Source organism: Polistes canadensis, unplaced genomic scaffold (genome assembly GCF_001313835.1).
Source record: "Polistes canadensis isolate GaletaPanama2010 unplaced genomic scaffold, ASM131383v1 scaffold_84, whole genome shotgun sequence".
Lineage (NCBI taxonomy): Eukaryota > Metazoa > Arthropoda > Insecta > Hymenoptera > Vespidae > Polistes > Polistes canadensis.
In genome coordinates, this window is record NW_014569631.1 from 271157 (window position 1) to 292324 (window position 21168).

At 30.8% G+C, this 21168-nt stretch overlaps 1 protein-coding gene and 1 long non-coding RNA gene across 6 annotated transcripts in view; one reads left to right on the forward strand and one right to left on the reverse strand.

The window, feature by feature from the left end:
• Positions 1 to 21168, forward strand: part of LOC106786832 (M-phase inducer phosphatase) — an 82445-nt gene that overhangs the window by 14251 nt on the left and 47026 nt on the right. For all 5 annotated transcript variants that reach the window (XM_014748652.1, XM_014748650.1, XM_014748649.1 and 2 more), the window contains one exon: positions 9098 to 9137. In XM_014748652.1, coding sequence (XP_014604138.1) covers positions 9098 to 9137 — 40 coding nt within the window. The remainder of the gene's footprint in view (positions 1 to 9097; positions 9138 to 21168) is intronic.
• On the reverse strand, positions 6314 to 7507 carry LOC106786833. The gene is made up of 3 exons (XR_001381699.1): positions 7383 to 7507; positions 7057 to 7231; positions 6314 to 6638 (listed from the first exon to the last, which is right to left on the reverse strand). It is a non-coding gene; the product is annotated as an uncharacterized LOC106786833 (long non-coding RNA).

Below are 21168 nucleotides of genomic sequence, written 5' to 3' on the forward strand. Positions count from 1 at the left end.
ATTGTCAAAAAAAAATGTATGTTCAAAAAATACCCCTGTCTAAAAAAAAAGTATTTGTTTAATTTATTTTAAGTTATTAAAATAAATTCGTTAAAATCTAAAATCAATATATTTTAGACTATCCAGTTCGGTAAAAAGAAGTTTTGAAGAAAAAAAAACTCGTTAAAAATTGAAATGAAAAATTTAAAAGATTCATCGCATGCGTTCAAGTATTCATATCTTTCTTAGTTTTTAAAATATTTAGATACTTATCCAGCCAAAACGCAGGTAAAGGAAGGAACGGAGAAAAAAAAGAAGTATGCAGAAAAATTAATTTTTTATGATCCGAAAAATCGGACTAGTCCCTTTTAAATGGTCGAACCGTACATGCGTTTGCAACGGCGAGTGCGCACGTGCACACACGGGTTCAACTTTCAAATACATCTAAAGAATATCTCACGCATGGCGTGTCATACGGGTTCGTAGTCGCCGTTCGTAACGGTGGCACGCGCCCGTTAGACCGGTCCGTCAATCGATATCGTGCACCCACGTGCCCCTTTTTTTCATTTGCCTTTTTTTTTTCTTCCAACTATGCAAAAAAAATATCACACGCTTAGATATGCTTTTTACGATTAACTTTAAAATTACGAACAAAAACTATCTACTTGATACGAGTTACTATCCGAACATTAATTGTAATCAATTTTGCATTTTCTTTTAAACCTCCTGCAATTCTTACAACTATTGGAATACAAAATTGGATATAAATATCTTATTCCTTGTTGCTAACTCGTAGAAATTCTACTTTGTAGTAATAAATGCACGCAGTAGTAGGTACTCGTACATGTCTACAGTTTCTCAAATACGTGTACCGAATTTTTACACAACTGTTAACCAACTTTGGAATAAGAAATTGGATGGGAATTTCTTATTTCTTGTTGCTAACTCGTACAAATTCTGCTTCCAAATGATAAATACACGCAGTAGTAAGTACTCATATATGTCCACATTTTTACAAATGCGTGTACCGAATTTCTACACACGTGCGGATAGATAAAAGCGATGTACCAACGTTACTTGTCGATAAAGTGTGACAGAGTGAGGTAGGTGAAACGGGAGGTGGGGGGGGGTGGAACAGGGAAGGGAGGGAGGTTAGTAGTAGTAAGGGACAAACATATGAGCACACATGGGGCGGCAGCTACCACCTGGCACGGTGCAGTTCAATACGCGCCACCCTTGTACCTAACTACGTACCCCCAAAAACGTGCTACGATCTCAACCCTCGACTTGGCTCGTGCCACTGTACATTGTCGTAGGACTCGCTACTCTTCTACACCAGTATCGAGGGTGAATAAATTCATCAGTTGGATATCTTCTAGTCGATTCTTTCGCCCTTTTTCTTGAAGAGAACGTTAACAGAAGAGGAAAGGGGCCTGAACAATCCTCTTCTTTAGGAAAAATTATAAAACGGGATCGGTCGTTTTCAACCTTTCCTTCTTATTCTTATTCTTATTCTTATTCTTATTATTCTTTTTTTTCTTTCTTTTCAGTATACTTTTTCTGTTAAAGAATTGTCTTACGAAATGTAACGGGATTGTTAATTGGGGACCTTTGAATTGAACAAATCTTTTAAATAGAACATCATCAACAAGAATTTGATCATTTGTAATTATTTTTTCTTACGAGTTAAACAATTAATTTAGAATAAGAAATAATTCTGGTTTGTTAGATAAGGTTAGTATAAGAAAGTTTGTACGCCAGTGTCGTTGAGAGTCAACGAACAGGGTACCTTCAAGCAGCTCGTTATTATATCGATTATTCCACGCGTCGTCATATATATATATATATAAATATAGATGTGTATGTATATATATAGATGGGGATATTGGACACAACCCTGTGATTTCAAACACATATGCAAGTTCTTTGTAATCAGTAGTAGGTTGGTACATGCTTATGTATGTACGTTCACTTGCGTTTCCTAGTCACATTGTCTGTTGATAACAATGGCAAGCACATGTTCCCTGCGAATGCATATATGAACGCGCATGTGCAGATCGTTGAACGTAATATCATCCCTTATGTTCTTATCTTTCTTTTTATTCGTGTTTAAAAAACTTCAATTATCAATGAACGTATGAATGAGATTTGAGGATATTTGAATGATTGGTCGGTGGATGGTTTAATTTTTGAAACAATCCAAGTTGCAACGGATGTTAGATGACAGTTACTCTAAAATTAGATGCCCCTTTGATTTCCAGATCCTAACGATCCCTCGAGATGGTATTACAATTTATATTTAGTCACTCCTTCCTATCGTCGTATTAGAGGGGTCTGCAGTTTCTATATTGAGCTAGGACAACGAGAACGCTGAAGAAGACGTTAAATTCTCAAAGTCGTTCTTACATGTGCGCAACAGATTTTCTTCAAGAGTAGGATATATATATATATATACATATTCGTTTATAAATACATATTCGGTGTGACCAATTAATTTTGGGGATACACACATAAGCATTTTAATAGGAAACATAGCAAAACATTGAAGACCTGTGTAGTAGGAAGAATTTGTTTAAAAAGAAAAAATTCAACTATCGAATATCTTACAAATGTCAATGTTGTTTTGATGAAAAAGATATAAGCTTTTAAAACATGAGCGTGATAATTATATTACAAACTTTCTCAGATGTTGAACTTGCTACATATACGTACTTATTGCAAAATCTGTGCTCACGAATATATATATATATATATAAACCGCAAGGACCGGTTTTAAGTTTCCTTTTGCAAGGTAGACGTCTGCACGAGCAATACGAGGGAGTAAAAGCAAAAAGGGAAGGCTTTATACTTGTAACCGTGATATCGGTGTGGCAGGATGAGGAGAAACGTTGAAACGATGAAACGACGTTGCATCGTTAAGCCGGTAAACTGGAGGAAGGAATCACAGCTGAAAGCGCTTCCTTTTACTTTTCCCCCTTTTTTTCTTTTTTTTTTCGAACGTCACGATTCACTTCTTAAATCTTTTACGAATATTCTACATTAACGATTCTTATACCATATTATCTACATGATATACCAATTAGTTACTCGATAATCAACTCGTTTATGTTCATACGAGTTTTGTACTCTGACATTTTTCATCAAATCTCATTACCGGTTTTAATACGTGTACCAATACCAGTGTATGGTATGAAAATTTTGACGAATCTGTAAATATTATATACTTGTTTTAGTTTATTTTTTAAAATTGATCATTTATTTATTCGCAGAGTAAATATTCAAACTATATATATATATTTTATTCTAACCAATTGGTGCTGCTTATACTGTATGTATCTAGAAAACTCAACGTATTACACAATAGGGGTTAATTCTACATTTGATTTATTATTACATAAAGTGTCACAAATTAAACTATCACTGAAATGACCGATTATGGTATCAATAATTAAATTGCTGATAAAATGTAGCCAAAAGACAAATATTTTACATGCCTGGGATATTAAAAATGATAAACCCAACAACAAGGAACGTGTTAATATTGTCGACAATTTATGTTAGGTCAAAGATACTAACCGGAGGTATTCGATTAAGTTTCCGATCTTGATAATCTGCGATAACTATTGTCCACTACGTGTATCTTTCTAAAAAGTAAAAAAACAAAAGAATAAAAATTGAAGGAACTAGGTGAACTTGGAGGGCGCGTGTCACGCGCGATGCCTCGACTTCCTGCGGAAGTCTGTCACGGTGAAAGACCATACGAGACCTCTTCCCGTCTCTTCCTTCCTCTTCTTCTTTTGCTTTCTTCAAATGTATAGGTATAGTTATAAGTGTAAGTGTATATATTCGGAATTACTTCACCTTAACCTCTCCACCTCGTCACCCCAATAGTATTCTCCCTCGATGGTTCCGTATCTGTAACTACGCGCCATGTGTTCTCCAGTTTTACGATACGTAGGTATATTCCCTTCCCTCCCTCCCTCCTTTCTCTCTTTCCTTTTTTCCCTACCGTTCTATGAATGAAGAAAATTCGACGTTCACTACTTTCTGATCTCTATTTTAAGAAAAGGGAACCGTTATTGAATCTTTTTACTTACCCCAAATTGTTTATCACTTTCCTTTTTATGTCGGTTTGATAGGTATGCGTACTAACTTTTTCATAGGAAATCTGTTCGTATGCCAAGAAAAGTTAGTATTTAGTAACGGTATGTTATAGTACCATAGTCGATAATTTCAACAGTGGAACAACAGTTGTCGAATGTCCGAATTCTGAAACATGTCTAACTCGTAGGAGTGCGGGGTTTTGACTTTATCGGCTTACAGTCGAAGATAAAACTCAGTCGGTAAAGGAGAATAAAAGTTAGGAGAGATCTGTTAAGAAGAGAGGATCGAGAGGAAAGTGCCTGTACTGGGAGAATTCTTTTTCGTTAAGAGAACCACATCGGCCGAGTATTATGTGGTTGAACCTTCTTCTTCCTTGGTCGAGGATGCCCATCTCTTACACCGCTTGAACCAAGGATCTAAAGAGAGAGAATAAGAGAGAGAATAAGAGAGAGAATAAGAGAGGGAGAGAGAAAGGACAAAAACGCGGGAAACTAGTGCGAGCTGAACTTCCCGCCAGTTGCTAAGGCCTCCTTTTACGCGGGAAACGTGTTTGCCTCTACATACGTCTGCTAAAAGACGTTTTATCGTTCTAATTTGTTTCATGATTGCCTTTAATTGTCTCGAATATTCTAGGAGTTTATGACTCTTCTCTGTTGGAGTTTCGAATTTCTTTTTAGGCTAATATTGTACCGTTTCAACACAATTTCGTTTCATTTGTTTAATATCATTTTGTCTATAATTCAATTTAATTAGTACAGTATTTTTTGTACAATTAATTGAAAGTTTATGTTAATATTTTGTTTAGCGTAAATGATTATTTGTCAGTATTTTAAAAATATATGATCAGTATTTTTATTAAAAATAAAGATAGATCAGGTTTTTGTATTAGAATTGTATTCGGGTTATGTATTGATCAGGATACGTACTGATATTTTATATATCTTTTTAAAATCATTGATCATTTTTTTTTTGTATGAAAATATTGATATTCTGTATCACATTTACACATTTTTCGTACAGATTTTTACTATGTAAAAATAAATTGTATGTAATTGATAAATATTATTACATTACTAAACAAATTTAAAATGTTTATCAAAAAATGATTAAAAATATTCTCATCCAATAAATAACAGTTATTTCTTTTATTATTAACAGTTTGATATTTGTTTATAATGAAAAAAATTTATTTGCATATCATTCATACATAAATATTGGTTGAAATTCGAACAGGGCCGTGTTTATAATCATATTTATGTACACTTGTACACGTAGCTCGATTAGTATTAAATGTTTATAATCTATCAATCCTAACACACAAATTAATAATTAAATAATATACTTTAGTATATAAATTTAATTTAATAATTATTTGAAACACAAAAATAATATAAACAATCGCGAGATAAACTTGCGAATTTAATTCATTTTCTTATAAGAAAAAATGTAAATTTGTGATTAATATTTTCATTTATACAAAATAGTCATAACGTACGTTGAAATTTTTTTGGATACCAAGAGTTTAGTCCTTCCTTTTGGTCCTGGTCTATTTTTTTACGAGTCAGCGAGAACTTGATATTTATTCAGTGTACTGAATAGACCGTACGAAATATTACATTTGCGTTGACTTCCTACACACTGCAGTTGTGCTTGGATGTATATGTGCGTTGTGAGGAAAGGCAGAGTCAAACACATGTGATATCTGGCGCATATGCGACGAGATGATCAGGCTTGGTTGCATGAACCCTCCGTTTGATGATTTTATGTTTGGTAATGTCTCCCACAGGACACACCCACGCGTTCCTTCCTACACGCAACAAACGCAGATCTGATATGATATTCGAATATTTTATTTATTTCATCAATATTTCTATTTATTACTGTTTAGTATTTTGTTAAATAAATGCCAAGTATCATAGAAGTTGTTTTGTTTTGTTCAAATCTTAAGTAAATATTTTATTTTTTGGTTATTTCAAGATATGAAGTTTCAGGTATCGAATAAAATATAAGCCCATACTGTCAAAAAGTTGTATAGTGACTTTTTGGACAATCCTCTACATAAATATTTTATATACATATTATAAATATGAATAATTAATTGTTATTGTACTAACAGGTCGTATGTTTTTAGTACATTATTGTTTATTTAATCAATATCAATAAATTATTACACTTATCAATATTGTAATTACAATATTACAAGTGTTTTTTTTATATTAATCAGCGTAATTTTAATGACTTATAGTACATATTACAATTTTATTATAAATAATGATTAAAAATGTTGAAAAATATTGACTTGATAAACAGCAGCCTACGGATATCACATCTTCCGGTGTCGAGTACGAGTTGGTAATTTTCTCTCATCTTCCCACTCCCTCATTCTTTTCCCCCTTCCTCATTCTCCCTATGTTCTTTCTCCCTTCGTTCGCAATGAAATAATTAAATGAATTCGTCTGTATATTTCTAGTATCTTCCGGTCCAACAGCACAATCTTCCTTTCTTTGCGTATTTCGTTACAAACACTAGAAAATTTGTCGATCCTTCAGAATTACCTAGGAGAAAATTCATAGTTATAAATAGTGTTTTTAGGCGAATAAAATTTTCCTTGGAAAATATAATACTTTGATTTGACTATATTGAAATTAACATCTATTTAACACCCGTACTTTGACGTATATTTAAACAATATATTTTGTTATATCTCAAGAATAAAACTCAGATGATTCACAGATGCAACTGCGTAACCTATTGTTTGACCTTTTTTTCGTTTCTTACCTTCTCCGAGAAGACCGAACAAATTTGAACACGATATCGGAAGATAAATGGACAGTTTGAAGAGTAAATTTGAAAAAAGAAAAAACTCGACAAAATTTTTTTTAGGATTATCACAGGATGTATTATAAATACTCGTCTGACTTATCTTAGTTTTCGAGTTATGAAAGATTAAAGGGAAAATGTTCGAAATGTTACCAGCCTCTTGCTGTAATTCTTCTTACGAATAGGTAGTCAAATTCTACATTCTGGAAATATTTTTAGGCATAATCGACATGTTTACAGTTAATTTTCGTTTACACAGTCATACATAAAAATCATGTCGATCATTTCAGCATAACCATACAAAATTGATCACGTAGATATATAACTCCTGAAATATTGATACGTATTTATGAAACATTCTTTATAATAAAATGCAGGAATTATCTCACAAATTAAAAAAATGAAATTTTGCATTTTATTTTAAAAGATAAAAATCGAAGGATTTTAGTTTAACTTGGAGAAAGACCGTTGAGAAATACCAATTGGATAACGTCGATCGTTCGTTTTCTAGCGATTCGTTAAGGGTGCAATCGTATTTAAGGGTGTCCTGGGGTAAAAGACCCCAATAACTTTCATTCGGATAGCATCGAGACGTATGTCAGTACCTACGTACTGTACTAGGCACTACTGTGCACGTAGCAAAAGATGAAATGGTACATGATAGGGGAGAAGATAGCCAACAGCCGGTAGACCGCGTGATTCATGAACAATTGTTCTCATCTATCCCTCTCTGTTATATAAGCTTCGTGCTAAAGTAATCGACTTATAGAATATTCCACCCTTCCTTCTGTTTTTCCCTTTTATTATTTATATCTTTGGATAGGTTTAGAATAATGAAGTAAATTATGGAATTCTTATCCTTTTGAAAGAGTCAAGTAATTAGTTAATGGATTAAACTTATGGTAAAACACAATTTGTTAAGTAGTTGCATTAATTTGGAATTTTTTTTTTAAATTTTTACTAAATACTTTTTCAAATAAATTCTTAATATCTATGAATATTTTGTTCGGTATATAAATAATCAGTAGAATTATCAGTATAATGATTAGAATTTATATAATTGGATTAAAGTTTTGCTTTTAGGATTAAATATTCATATTGATATATATTATCATTAATATTGAATATTTCGTTAAATATTTACAATATTTGTATTAATAGTTGCAATTTTAATTCTGTTTCTTTTTTTTTGTTGTATGATAAAAAATTGTTGAAAAGTTTTTTTTAATCTATAATAATCTATCATAATCAACGTTGACTTTAAATGAAAGGAGAGAAACCGCGAATCTGTGATTTCTCAGTCGACTTCGTGCGTCTTTCGTTGTGCATGCGGTCAACGAATCATAGTAATTGTCATGCGGGTATCGGCACATATGGGAGAGAACACGTGTTCTTGGTAAAGCATAGAGATGCTGGACTATCGAACTTCCCCCCTTTTGTGTCGACATCTTGCGATCTCATTTAGGCTTATTCATTCACTGTGATACTACCTACATTGTACGTATTTGTTATACTGGTCTTCTTTTTGAAGAATCCAATCGCATTACTTCCTTCCATTACGTCGCATTTCGCATGCTAATTTCTTTTATAAAATATATATTTTTTTATTTTTTTTTTTTAAATTAACCCCCAGCATAAAATCCACACACAATTTATATATATTGTAATTTATAATTTTAATAAATATTATATATTTGAAATATAAAGTAACAATTGTATCGTCAAATTATACAGAAATTTATTGAAAATCTTACATTGTCCTTGAAATTGAGTAAACGTAATTTGACATTTTGTTATAAAAAAATAATTGGTTTACAATGTAATTGTGTATTTTCTATATATAATAATAAGTGATAAAATTAATAGTATTTAAAATTTATTTTAGTTTTTTGAAAGTCTGAAATGAAACTATAATTTGGTAGTTTACATAATTGTACGATCTTAAAGTTTTATCGTTTAATTTTTACAAAATAAAGATCAGAAGCTAGGGATTTATTTAACTAATGTTTTATCTCATTTTTGGACTGACAGATTTCTGTATAACCTGACTCCACATATAGTTATAACACCTAAATAAAATGAAACTTACAAATCTAGATATTTAATCGTGTTTTTGTAAAGTTACAAAGTGTTCTCTTAAAGATTAACTTAATTTTCATTTCCTTGTTCTAAATAATGATTATTTTGATTTTAGGTTCGTCCAAAGTCTTGCCGCAGGTAGTAAAAGAACAAAGGTGAGTGATACTTATCAGCAACTTATTTTTCTATCTGCTTTCTATAATATATTTCTAGAAAGTGTCCCTGAATTAATTTAACCGAAAAAAAGAAAAACAAATTGAAAAATCAATATTTGTTTATTACGTGTAAAAACAATAGATTTTAAAATGTTTCAAATCTATTCAGATTACTATGTTATCCATAAATTTTAAATAATCTCGCCGACAGCCCGCATTGATATATTTTCAGATTAATATTATGATACTCTATAGGGGTCCATTACTATTCCTCACGGTGATCCATTACTTGGATTTGTCCTATCACCTTTCAGTATTCCAAAAATCTCTGATATACTTTAAACATCTTGTTTTATACATAGTATTATTTACAATTAATTTTATTCGACGTTTAGCAAATTGTTTTATCACTTCAGATTTGTCATCACACTGATGCCAATCCCTTTTACCACGACATTTAAAAATTATTTTATCATAAACTTTTACTGCTAGTTGATTAGACTAAAATCTAAACGAAATTTAGGACAATTTGAACTTTTAAAAAAAGAGGAAATCTTAAACCGTACGTGTCTGTTAATTTTTAAAATTTTATTCATCCTACAATGTTCAGACTCGTGTCACATTATCAAGTTTATATATGAATACTATAAATTTTCTTATTTCCCATAAGGTGTATTGATACTTGCGGTCCCAACAGGTATACATATCAACATACAAGGGAATATAAGAATAGAGGATGGAATGTGGAAGATTTGAAAATCCTCTGAAAAGGGAAGATTTGAAATCTTTCATGCGGCACCTTGATCCTTTTGATATAGTAGAAGTAGGCAACTGAGAAACCTCACGAATACCGTCTCTAAAAGAAATTTCGCGAGCTAAACTTTTCTTCGTCAGAATTTTACTGCATTTTCTTCTACTTCTTCTATTTCGTTTTCTGGTTTCTTTTTTTACTTTAAAGTTACTATACTTTTCCGTCCTTTTAAAAGCCTCGTGAAAGAGGGCTTATTTATTTCTTCGGGGGGATTCGGTATGAAAGTAATTTTTTTTTTTTTTTTCTATAACATTGTGCGTGTATACAATTTATATGCGTCCATCTTCTATGTGAATCTAACGGAAAAATGTATCAATTAAAATTTATAGAATGAAATAAAGAATAGAAGAATTATATAGAAGAAAATAAAAAGTAATTCCCTTTTAAAAAAATGATCTAAACATAACATTTGTTCTATATTTCACTAAACTTTTATCTTCTTACGTGGACAGTTGTTATAAGAACGAATGAATAATTGATAACTTTGTTTTTCGATAAATCGTTAGATTTTTCTTATAATCATTCGTATCGTATGTTATTTAAGAAACAAAATTTCAATCTTTATCGTTCATTCATCTTGGACAAATTCCTCGTGGGTGGGAATACCGAGTCAGATATTTTTAAGGGGTCGTTTTGTAAATTGAAGAATTTTGAAGCAACAACAGGTACGAGAACTCGTACAATGATCGATGCGAACGAACCAACCGTTTTTATATATACCTATATCTTTATTTCACAATTAGGTTGTCCGAAAGGATCTAAGATGGTTCGTCCTCGTGCGAACTTTCTTACGAGACGAGTCCTACGCTCGGTTGAGCGTGTGAGTTGCTTACAATTGCTATCGAGATATAAAAGGAGAAGAGCCTTGCTCCAGTGGTCCTACACCGGAAATCCTTTTATCGGGTCGGTGCGACGAAAAAGGGAACAAGAAATAAGATACAAAAAAAATCATAAAAAGAAATCATAGGAAAGAGAGAGAGAGAGAGAGAGAGAGAGAGAAATAAAAAATCAGTACTCCAAGGTACGCGTTGCGGCATTAATTTTTCTAACCGACCGGTATTTACTCAAGTTATAATTAACGACAAACAAAAAATTATAACAAAAAGAAATAATGGGAATGGAAAAAGAAAAAAAAGGGAGAGGGGGTACGGGACAAAAAAAAAAGGCGCAATTGTGCTGCACCTCTTGGAAAAAAAAAAAAACAATATTTATATATAATATATTATTTTATTTATTTGCTTTCATTTAGTATTTTTTTTATAATCTATTGTTTTTTTTTAATAACAGTAATAAACAAAACTGTATAGGCTCATTGGTCAACCTAATAAATTTTTTACATTATATATAATAATATCAAAAATGTTTTATAAACTATTTTAAAAAAACTATAGTGAATAATATTTCTTATTGCTATTTCTACTGTTATCTTAAACTATCAGCCATCTTTTTTTAAATGACCAGAGGTAGCTTATGTATAAGCGTTACAAGACTACAGCACCTTCAATTTGTGTTTCGATATACAACCAAATATTTTTATTATTTTTATTATTTAAGAAAAAGAAAAATTGATTTCTCTATTATGTAAAATGAGACAAATTCAAAAGTGTAAATATTTTTATTTGGAACAAGTTGCGTAGATAATTTGCAACATTTAAATGATCTGAAATTGAATAAATTCATTTGAAGATTTTCACTATAAAAAGAAAGTACGTAAAAGAGTATGGTTTTTTCACTCTAAAGAGATAAAAAGAAGATAACGTATTTTCTTTTTTTTTTTTCTTCATCTTGTTGCAAACAGCATGACATAAAATATTAACGCAGCACGCTAATCCTTACAGATGTTCGAAACGAATTGAATTGTCTGAAATCTTTACTTTCCAATCAATTTTTCTTCTTTCCATTCATTGTCATTTCCTTTTCCAAGTCCGAAACGTATCCAAGGTAAAATCCTTTTTTCCAAAAGTGTTTGGTTCTTGGAAAAAAAAAAAGAAAAAAGAAAAAAAAAGAAAGATTTTGGACTGTCACTTCTCTGAAATAAACGTTCATCAATCTTATTTACCTTGAAAGTTTTACGCGAAAATAAAAAATTATACAGAAGAATAAAAGTTAGGAATTCGTTTATACAGTTTCAAAGCTTATTCCCAAATGTCCTACCAGTTATAGAAACTTCTTCGAAGGAAACTTGTTTTCTTTAGCAGGAAGCACAGAACCCTTTCAAATGATTATTATTCTCCTTTTATTCACGTTTCTCAAGCAAATCCGGATACCGGATCATACCTTTTGCTTGACTGCTTTAAACATTTTTTTAGGCTTTTTCTTTGTTTTCTTTCTTGACTTATGGAAAATGAAATCAAAATTTAACATAGTTAGGGTAATATGTTTAAGTAAAATCATCCTATAATTTTTGTCATTATGTATTAAACTTTATTACTTTTAAGTAATCTAAAACTGAAGTAATATTTCCAAATATTTCTTTTTTTTGACGTTTGTATGAATGTTGAAAAAAAAAAAAACAGTAAAAACGTAAGATTGACACGTGCATATGATTGTTTGCATAGTAATTTGGTTAGGTGGTAAAAAATGCTGTTAGTCTACAACACAGATTATTATTTTGTATATATAATAATAGAATTCTATGTAGAATTGTTAATAATGAAAATGATAAATTACAAGCGTTAAATAAAAATATACAAATTTGTGTGTTTCACGATTCGATAAGCGTTTCTTTATATACGTGGAATGCGTAACACACGTTTACAGTATTTTCTTGTTATTTCTTAACACAAAGTGGCACACTGACGACTGCTTTCATGTATCTCACTGATGTAGGTATACCTATAGAGCAGATACCACGAATGTGTATATACCTACCGGTACGAGGAGGGTTCGAGTTCATTCATGACTTCGTTCATTCATCGAATCTCACGAGGTCCATCCTCCCTACTTCTTCCACGAGTTCTCGTCATCTTACTCGTCCTTCTTCGCGGCACGTCTTTCCCTCTCTCTCTTGCTCTCTCTTTCTTTCTATCTCTCCGTTTCTTTATCCCTCTCTCTCTCTCTCTTTGCTCTCCACTGTCCTTCTCAAAGTCGCGAGCCGGAAAATGGTTGGGCACACTTGGCGCTTAGTCGTCTTAGGTGTGTGTTGCTCCTTTTATTCGCTTTCTGAACCTTCGAACAGCGAGTAAGTTTCTATTGTAAGAGGAATAACGGTGTCTGCATCATTCCTTTCGTTGCTAACCAGAAACGACTTTTTTTTTTTTAGTTTATTTATTTTACTTATTTTATTCGCTTGCTCAACCGATTCGTCTGTTGGAATTTATAATTGAGGATGTGATTTAGCCCGATAACAGAATCGATTATTTTTCAAGGACTTTACTTTTCGTTTATTTTATTTTAACTTTAAGTTTATATCATGTCATTGATTTTTTTAGATTTTTCAATAATAATTCAACTCCCAATATTGTTGCATTCTATTTTCTCGTTTAACCAGTTTGCGTGGTGAAATTTATAATTGAGATTTAATAGAAAACAGATCGATTATTTTTTACGATACTACTTGATTTTTTTTTTTTTTTTTCATTTTAACATTGAGTTTATCATAATCGGTTATAGATATTCAAACGTAAATTCTGTTTCCAATATTATTGGAAGTGAAACTTTTCTTAGGTTATGATAAGAATACAATTTTATGAAATGACATGAAAAGAGAATGAGATAGAAATTACAGTTGATCGATAGTTAAACGAAATTATAAAAGGTTCTAACGTTAGTGTATTGTGTATGTGTTGTGTATATATATATGAGATACGTTGATTGATAGTTATTACGAGATACATTTGTTTATGAAAAGATGAATGAGGTAATCGTAACGATCCACGATTTTAACAGTCACTCACTGTATATATGAATCAATTGATTATTTTCCATATGATGATACGAGTTTCACATTCCACGTAGATTCTTTTTCTTTTTCGTTTCGAATCCAAAAATGAAAAAGAAATTGATTGTAACCGAAGACTAACAACTTCGCTTTTTTGAGAATCGCATTACAGGTTGTCCCTCGTTAATATTTCGTGCGTTAATAAACAAGCCCGCTAGAAATAAGCCGACAAGGGTGACTGATATACCGGAACGAAAACGCCCAGACCTTTTATGTAAGCCTTCGAGAGAAGTGTATTTAGATATACACGGTGTTTCATAAATATCTGCAAATATTTCACACGAGGTATATCTGCGGTTTTCTTAATATAAGCGACAATCTTCCAGTTGGTTTTCGTTTGCACGGACATGATTAAAACAATGCCGGTCATTTCATCATAACCACATTAAATCGATCGGTTTCAGAACACTATAAACTGTTGCTAACACACAATTGTGTGTTAACTGTACACAATCTTTTGTGCTTCACATTGATGAAGATTATTTATAAATATTAAATAACGTCAAGACGTACAGCAACTTCTGTTGAGACTAACGTTGGCTATTTTACAATTTTTAATCATCAATAAATCACCAATTGAAGTATATTAAAGATATGATCATATGACATGTTTTATTTGTTTGAAACATTCTTTATAATAAAATGCAGTAATTCCTCTACAAAATTTAAAAAAAGGACATTTTGCATTATCAGCCGTTAATTGTTCATCTTCATCGTAATTGATTTTTTCTGTTTCGTAATCGGGTTTCTTTTTTATTTTTAATCACTGCAGTATCAAGAATAATTGACACAGAAAAGTAGAATTATTTATGTGATTAATAAGAATTTCTTAAAACGCATAAGATATTAATCACGTTATACGGGATTTCATTTTACATGATGAAAATCGAAGGATTTTAGTTTAACTTGGAGAAAGACCGTTGAGAAATACCAATTGGATAACGTCGATCGTTCGTTTTCTAGCGATTCGTTAAGGGTGCAATTGTATTTAAGGGTGTCCCGGGGTAAAAGACCCCAATAACCTTCATTATGATAGCATCGATTCTTTTTTATTTATTTTATTGATTAATTTAAGAGTTGATATGCATTTATAGAACACCCTATAGATATTATAGATGTAGATGTAGATGGCTGCGAGTTGGGTCAAAATAGATGGTCAGATGTAAATGTAGCGAAAGATTAAAGATGGTAAGAAAACGAACAGAATGACTTTCTATTCCGCTAGTTGTTGGTTGGTCCTTTTTGTATTTTATTGTCTATCGTTTTCCATGAACTTGTCCGGTTTCTCATTTTTTTTCTTTCTTTCCTTCGAAAAGATTGACAATAAGACGCCAGGTGTTTCGATGTTGGACATTTTGGACCAAGGTCTAGTTCTTACTTTGTTTTTCTATCTTCCTCCCACATCTATTCTCATCCGTTAGAAAATTTGAAAAAATAACATTCTTAATCTGTTTGATTTTTTTTTTTCTTCCAAAATCGATGCCTGTGCTTGCATAGAAAATAACTCACATTATTATCAAACAAATTTGTTCTACTGTGTAATTTATATTAATAAATTAGAAATATGTTAGAACATTAAATAGTTACGATTTTCAGTTTCAGATTTGTTCAGAAACATTGTATTACGTTTAAATGTTAAAATGATTTATTGCATATGTGGGAACACTTCCTATACTCGTTTGAAATATTAAAATCGCGTTTAATGCACGTTTTCTTTACGAGGTATTTCCGAGTACCTTTTGGTATCAAACTTCGTTATTGTAATACTATATAACGCTCAGAAGTACAACAGGATGTGGGTGCTGTGGGCAACATGGTTTCGAGAGTCACAATAACGCTTGTTCTTAACGGAAGATATTTTAAATTGTTTTGAAAAATATATCTAAACGCACACATAATGTTATTTAAATTTTTATTTACAATACTCATTTGTTTTTCTAAAAACATATGTAAAAAAAATATATATAAAAGTAATATTGTATTATGTCAATTGGGCCTAATTATGCAGAAAATTATCAATTCAATGAAAAATATTATGGAAGTTAATTATTTATTACTATTATTCAAATTTTATTTTATCTTTAGCTGAGGTATTGAACTAAAAATAAAAATTAAAAAAAAAATAGTTAAGCTCTATTATTGAAAGTATATTTGTGAGTCAAATTATATCAGAAAATTAGTCTAATCTTTTGTCGAATTTATTTATATAAGATAATTGGTTATATTTTATTTTGTGTATTATTTTTGGATATCTTTTAAAAATATTTGTAATAATATTAAATTTATGATACAATATTAGGAATAATAACTACTTCTTACGCATGCCGAGTATACCAGTCGTAACACAAAATATTGTTATTTTTTGTTATGACAAGTATACTTAGTAATCACAGCCAGCTGTGATATTAATTTTCTGTAACTGTAATGGTAAATTTCTGCAGGACTTATATTATATTCAATAATAATTATTCTAATCTTTTGTATAAATTTAATTTCGAGTTTGAGGCATTGTATTTAACATTCTAAATAAACAGCTGATTAATCTGCACACGAAAAGATTAGGTTTTTCTGTCGCATGTATGGCGCCGAGGAAGTCAGTTAGTAAAGACGGTAAAAACCATCGGTCTTTTAAATGTTATCTCGGTACGATAAATGAGATGTTTGAGGACTGCCCTTAGAGGAGATTCGTGCGTTATCGTTTACAGTCCACGATATAGGCCGAACGATAAGCATGTTTGCGTGCATGCATAAAGAATGAGAGAAGTTGTTGATAGGATAATTTCTTTTTTTTTGAACTTTTGATGGGTGAAGACCTATCCTCCTTTATTTCTTTTTATCAATTGATAAATATACCAGAATCGAATCAATTACATTTATGATTGTAAACTTGGTATTTTACTATAATTCATTCAACGTATTCAGTTAAGAGTGATTAATAAAAAATTTGCTTATTCAGCATGTTTAAAATTAAGGAAGATACGTTATAGGTCATTTGAGTATTCAAAAGTTGTAGAAAGTATTTATAACAATTGCATTTCTAAATAACAGGAAATAAAGTTATTACATACAGAGTGTGTAGTAAAAGTTAATATTAATGTCTATAGTTGCATTTTAAAGGAATTTACATAGTAACATTATAAGATATTTAAACAATATAAACTTATTTATTTATATTTATTTATTAGGTAATCCGACCCAAATTTGGATTTATTATGTATTATATTTATTATATATTTATTATATTGCGTTTACTATTTTCTCAAGAAATTATACGGTAACCCCCGTTTCTATCGTTTTATTGCATTCCGTAGGTCTTAATTAACAACAACTTAATTAGTTCAATATTTTGTTCAATTTAAGGATTGTTATTGTCTATAGTTGTGAAATCATCTAAAAACAGCAATTTAAATACAGTGTATATAACTACTTGAAAAGATAGTATGTATAATCTATTTATGTATAAAAAATATGTTCTATCATAATATTGCTAAATATTATATTACTATAAATCAATGATACAAAAATATAGATAACCTAATAAACTTAGTATTGTCTCAAGAACCGTACAGAATAATTTTAGAGGCCACTGTTTATCTACTTATGGGGCATAGAATAATTTTAAAATATGTATATATTACCGTCCAAGTAGGAAATCCGAGATTCATTGAAATTATAAAATATCAAATTTCTTCAACACTCATTATAATATGCAATTATTTATTCGGTTTGATAAAGCTTACTTAAATTTTGATATTACCAATTTTTTCGAATTTTTTAAATTTTAATTTAATTAATAATATACTTATTATGAAATGTATCAGATTATTTGCATATGAAAATCGGTCAAAAATTTAAGAAATTTGAAACCTAAAATTGTCCCATGGTCAAGAACAGAACAATAGCTTTGAGAGTTGTAATGCGGTCCACGAGCCGTAATTTGCCCACCATTATTATCTTACAATGAGTAAGGGAGTTCAGTTATTAACTTACGAACCATATCTAATTGTTTAATTCACTTTCGAATTTACGTTTTTTGTTAATAATAGTGATCTATTATTTTCCTGTTAGCAGAGTACATAGAATTTATTAAATTGCAATATAATATTAAAATTTAAATATATACAAATTTAAATAAAAAATAATTATTAAATAATAAATATGAATAAATAAAAAGTCAGTAAACACGAATAATAAATAAACAAATTAAAGTTTCCAGATTAATTTCCCCACACTTTGTTTCTACCGCCTTCTCGCTTATTTTATTTCTTTTTGATCTCTTAACTTTTTTCATTCATTAATAACCTTCTTCAGATTCGTAAAAGGATATTATTTCTGCTATATTTTTTTCCCTCTTTTCTTCAATTTCTTATATTTTCTTATCGAATGTTCTATTAGTACTTGATTGGACTGGGCTTATAGTAGTATCTAAAAATTGTGAATACACTTGTGTCTCGGATCACGCACCGATCACGTGCATTTGTTTATCTCACCAGATTCGGCTGGTTGAACAGGAGTATAGCAACCATGCTTATAACGATCGCTTAAAGAATTTGCTTATCGCGAAACACGATCGCTTTTTGAGTATAAGTCCACACACACACTCGATTATCCAGAAAGTTCATGCATGTCGATTTATATTTTTAACATTTTTCTTACAATCGGCGTAAACCTTCCGAGCAACCCTACAATTATACATTAAGTTACCTAATATGTTTTTATTGATTTTGAAAAAGATTGTATATACATATATAAAATAAAAATCTAACATTAATATATTTATGAATATGCGTATACAATAACCCTTTTCCAAATAGAAATATTTTGTATTTAGTTTAGAAACAATTCATTCTAAATTTAAATCTATTTTATTGATTTTCCGAAAAATGTATACAGTAATTCGTCCAAAATTTACATTTATTTCATTGATTTTTTGTTACAAAATTTACGTAATAATCCGTCTTAAATTTGGACTTTTATTAAAATCCAACTTTAATTTCTTCTGTAATACGGAGTTATCAATTTTTTAAAAAGTTTATAAGTAACCTGACCCAAATTTAAATTTATGAATAATTATAAAATATTTATACAGTAATCCATCTAAAGTTTGGATTGATTAATTTAAAACATAATGTATGCAAAATAAAACTGTCTTAAATTTGTATTAATATTAATCTTCTAATCTAATCTTTATCCATAATTCGGATTTATATACTAACAAGAAATCAGGGTAGGGCTTGTCACACAAAATGGCGCGTTGCTTCGGATTTCGTCGCGGAAGCACGTCTCACACTGCCAGTTTCTAAATCTACAGGCTGTTTCATTCCAAAAGATATATTACATATTAACATGTAACCACCGTTGTGTGTGTGTGTGTGTTTCATTTCTACACTATTTACATTAAGTAAATACTTGAATAAGGTAATCAAGTTACGAGCAACGTGTAATGTTTAATAACAAATTTCAATCGTATTTACCTGTCTCTGTTCGAATACATCAGAGAAAATGTACACACAAGAGGGAGAGAAAGAGAGAGAGAGAGAGAGAGAGAGAGAGAKAGAGATAAAGATGAATATAAATATAAGGATAAAGATAAAGATAAAGATAGAAAAAAGAGAGAGAAACAGCTAGAGTAAGAGGAACAGAGGTCAAAAACCGATATGACGAGAGTAGAAGGTAAAGAATGACTCTCTCTCTCTCTCTCTCTCTCTCTCTCTTTTTCTTACTCTTTCTCTTTATTTTTCTCTTTCTTTCTCACTCCTTTCTCTACGTGTTGAGAATCTACATGCGTTCCTTTGTGAATGCAAATGCTTTGTGCCCGTTCCAAGAATCGTCGGAAGCTTCTCACTGAACGAACGAACGAACGTCTCGGCATTCCATAGCCCAGGACCATAGCGGCGAGTGCTGTTTTTCTCGATCTCCGATTGGTTGACGTTTCCCGCCAAGACTGGAACCAGTTTCTAAGGAGACTAGCGCCAAGCAACGAGTCTTTATCATCATCTCGCTTCCACTACTTCTATAGAACCATCTCTCTCTCTCTCAAGATTCTCAGCTGATCGTTCGGACTCGGTGGTCCCACGTATCCCACTCCTCTTCTCTCTCTCTCTCTCTCTCTTTTTTTTTGTCTTTCTTTCTCTTTTTTTTCCTCTCTCGATGTCCTCTTTTTTTCACCCCCTCCGGTTTATTTAGTTTTATGTAATCCTTTTTCCAGGAACGCGATACTCCAAAGACGCCTACGCGTTATCATACTCAGCAGGTTTTCACTAAAGTCACTAGATAATAATTATGAAATGTTTGAGGGTTGATTTGTTTGTTCATATTAAGAGATTAATATATATTAAGAGAGATCTTAATGTGCTTAATGTCGTGGTCTTGTTGGAAAAATTGCAAACACAATTAATGGTTGGCTTGTATTTTGTTTTACACGATTTAGATTACATTTGTTCATTTATAGATTAATTGTATCTGACATGGTACATCTGATTTTAAACATTTGCCTAATTGTAAAACCTTCCATTGCCTTTATTAACTTTAACATTGTTTTAAATTTTTTTTGTTTACTTGCCGAGATATTGCAGGGTTCTATATTAAGTACTGTTTCTTATTAAATACAATGATGCTGTGTGCATATTAAACATATTAAATTAACTAAAACAGTATTCTGTGTAGAAATTTTATAGGAATGTAACACTGGTACATAGATTAAATGTCTGTTTTGTATATCATACGCTACATATTATATATAAGATAAATTAAATTACAATAGCCCAATTAACGGTGTCTTCTATATATGACTGTCTTTTTGTTAAAATCAGTGAAAGAGAATGACAGAAAATGAGTTTTCCATCTTTCTAGAAATAAAATCTGTTAGTTTACACTCTTCGTGCGTATTTTTCAAGAAGCCCCACATCAATTTTTCCCTAAGGGACTAAGGATGAGCCCAATCAAAACCCAAAAGTTCGCCGTTTCCAGGTAGAACTTTGGGACCACACACAACAGGTTTCAACAAAAAATCATTAAACAACAATTACGAAATGATAAAATTCTGATAAATTATTACACATTATCAAAGTTGATTATCATGCCATTTGGAAGATAAATTGATCATGAAATAACATTAAAATCAAGGTAAAACAAAATGACAGTAATTAGAGTCTTAGAATATTTCATATCTTACCTAGGAGAAAAAAATTTAAAATATTGAAATATTTACAAATACTCTTTGTCTTGTGTTCAATACAAACTAAATTCCACTTCTATCTTCCCCTAAGAAGCTAGGGATG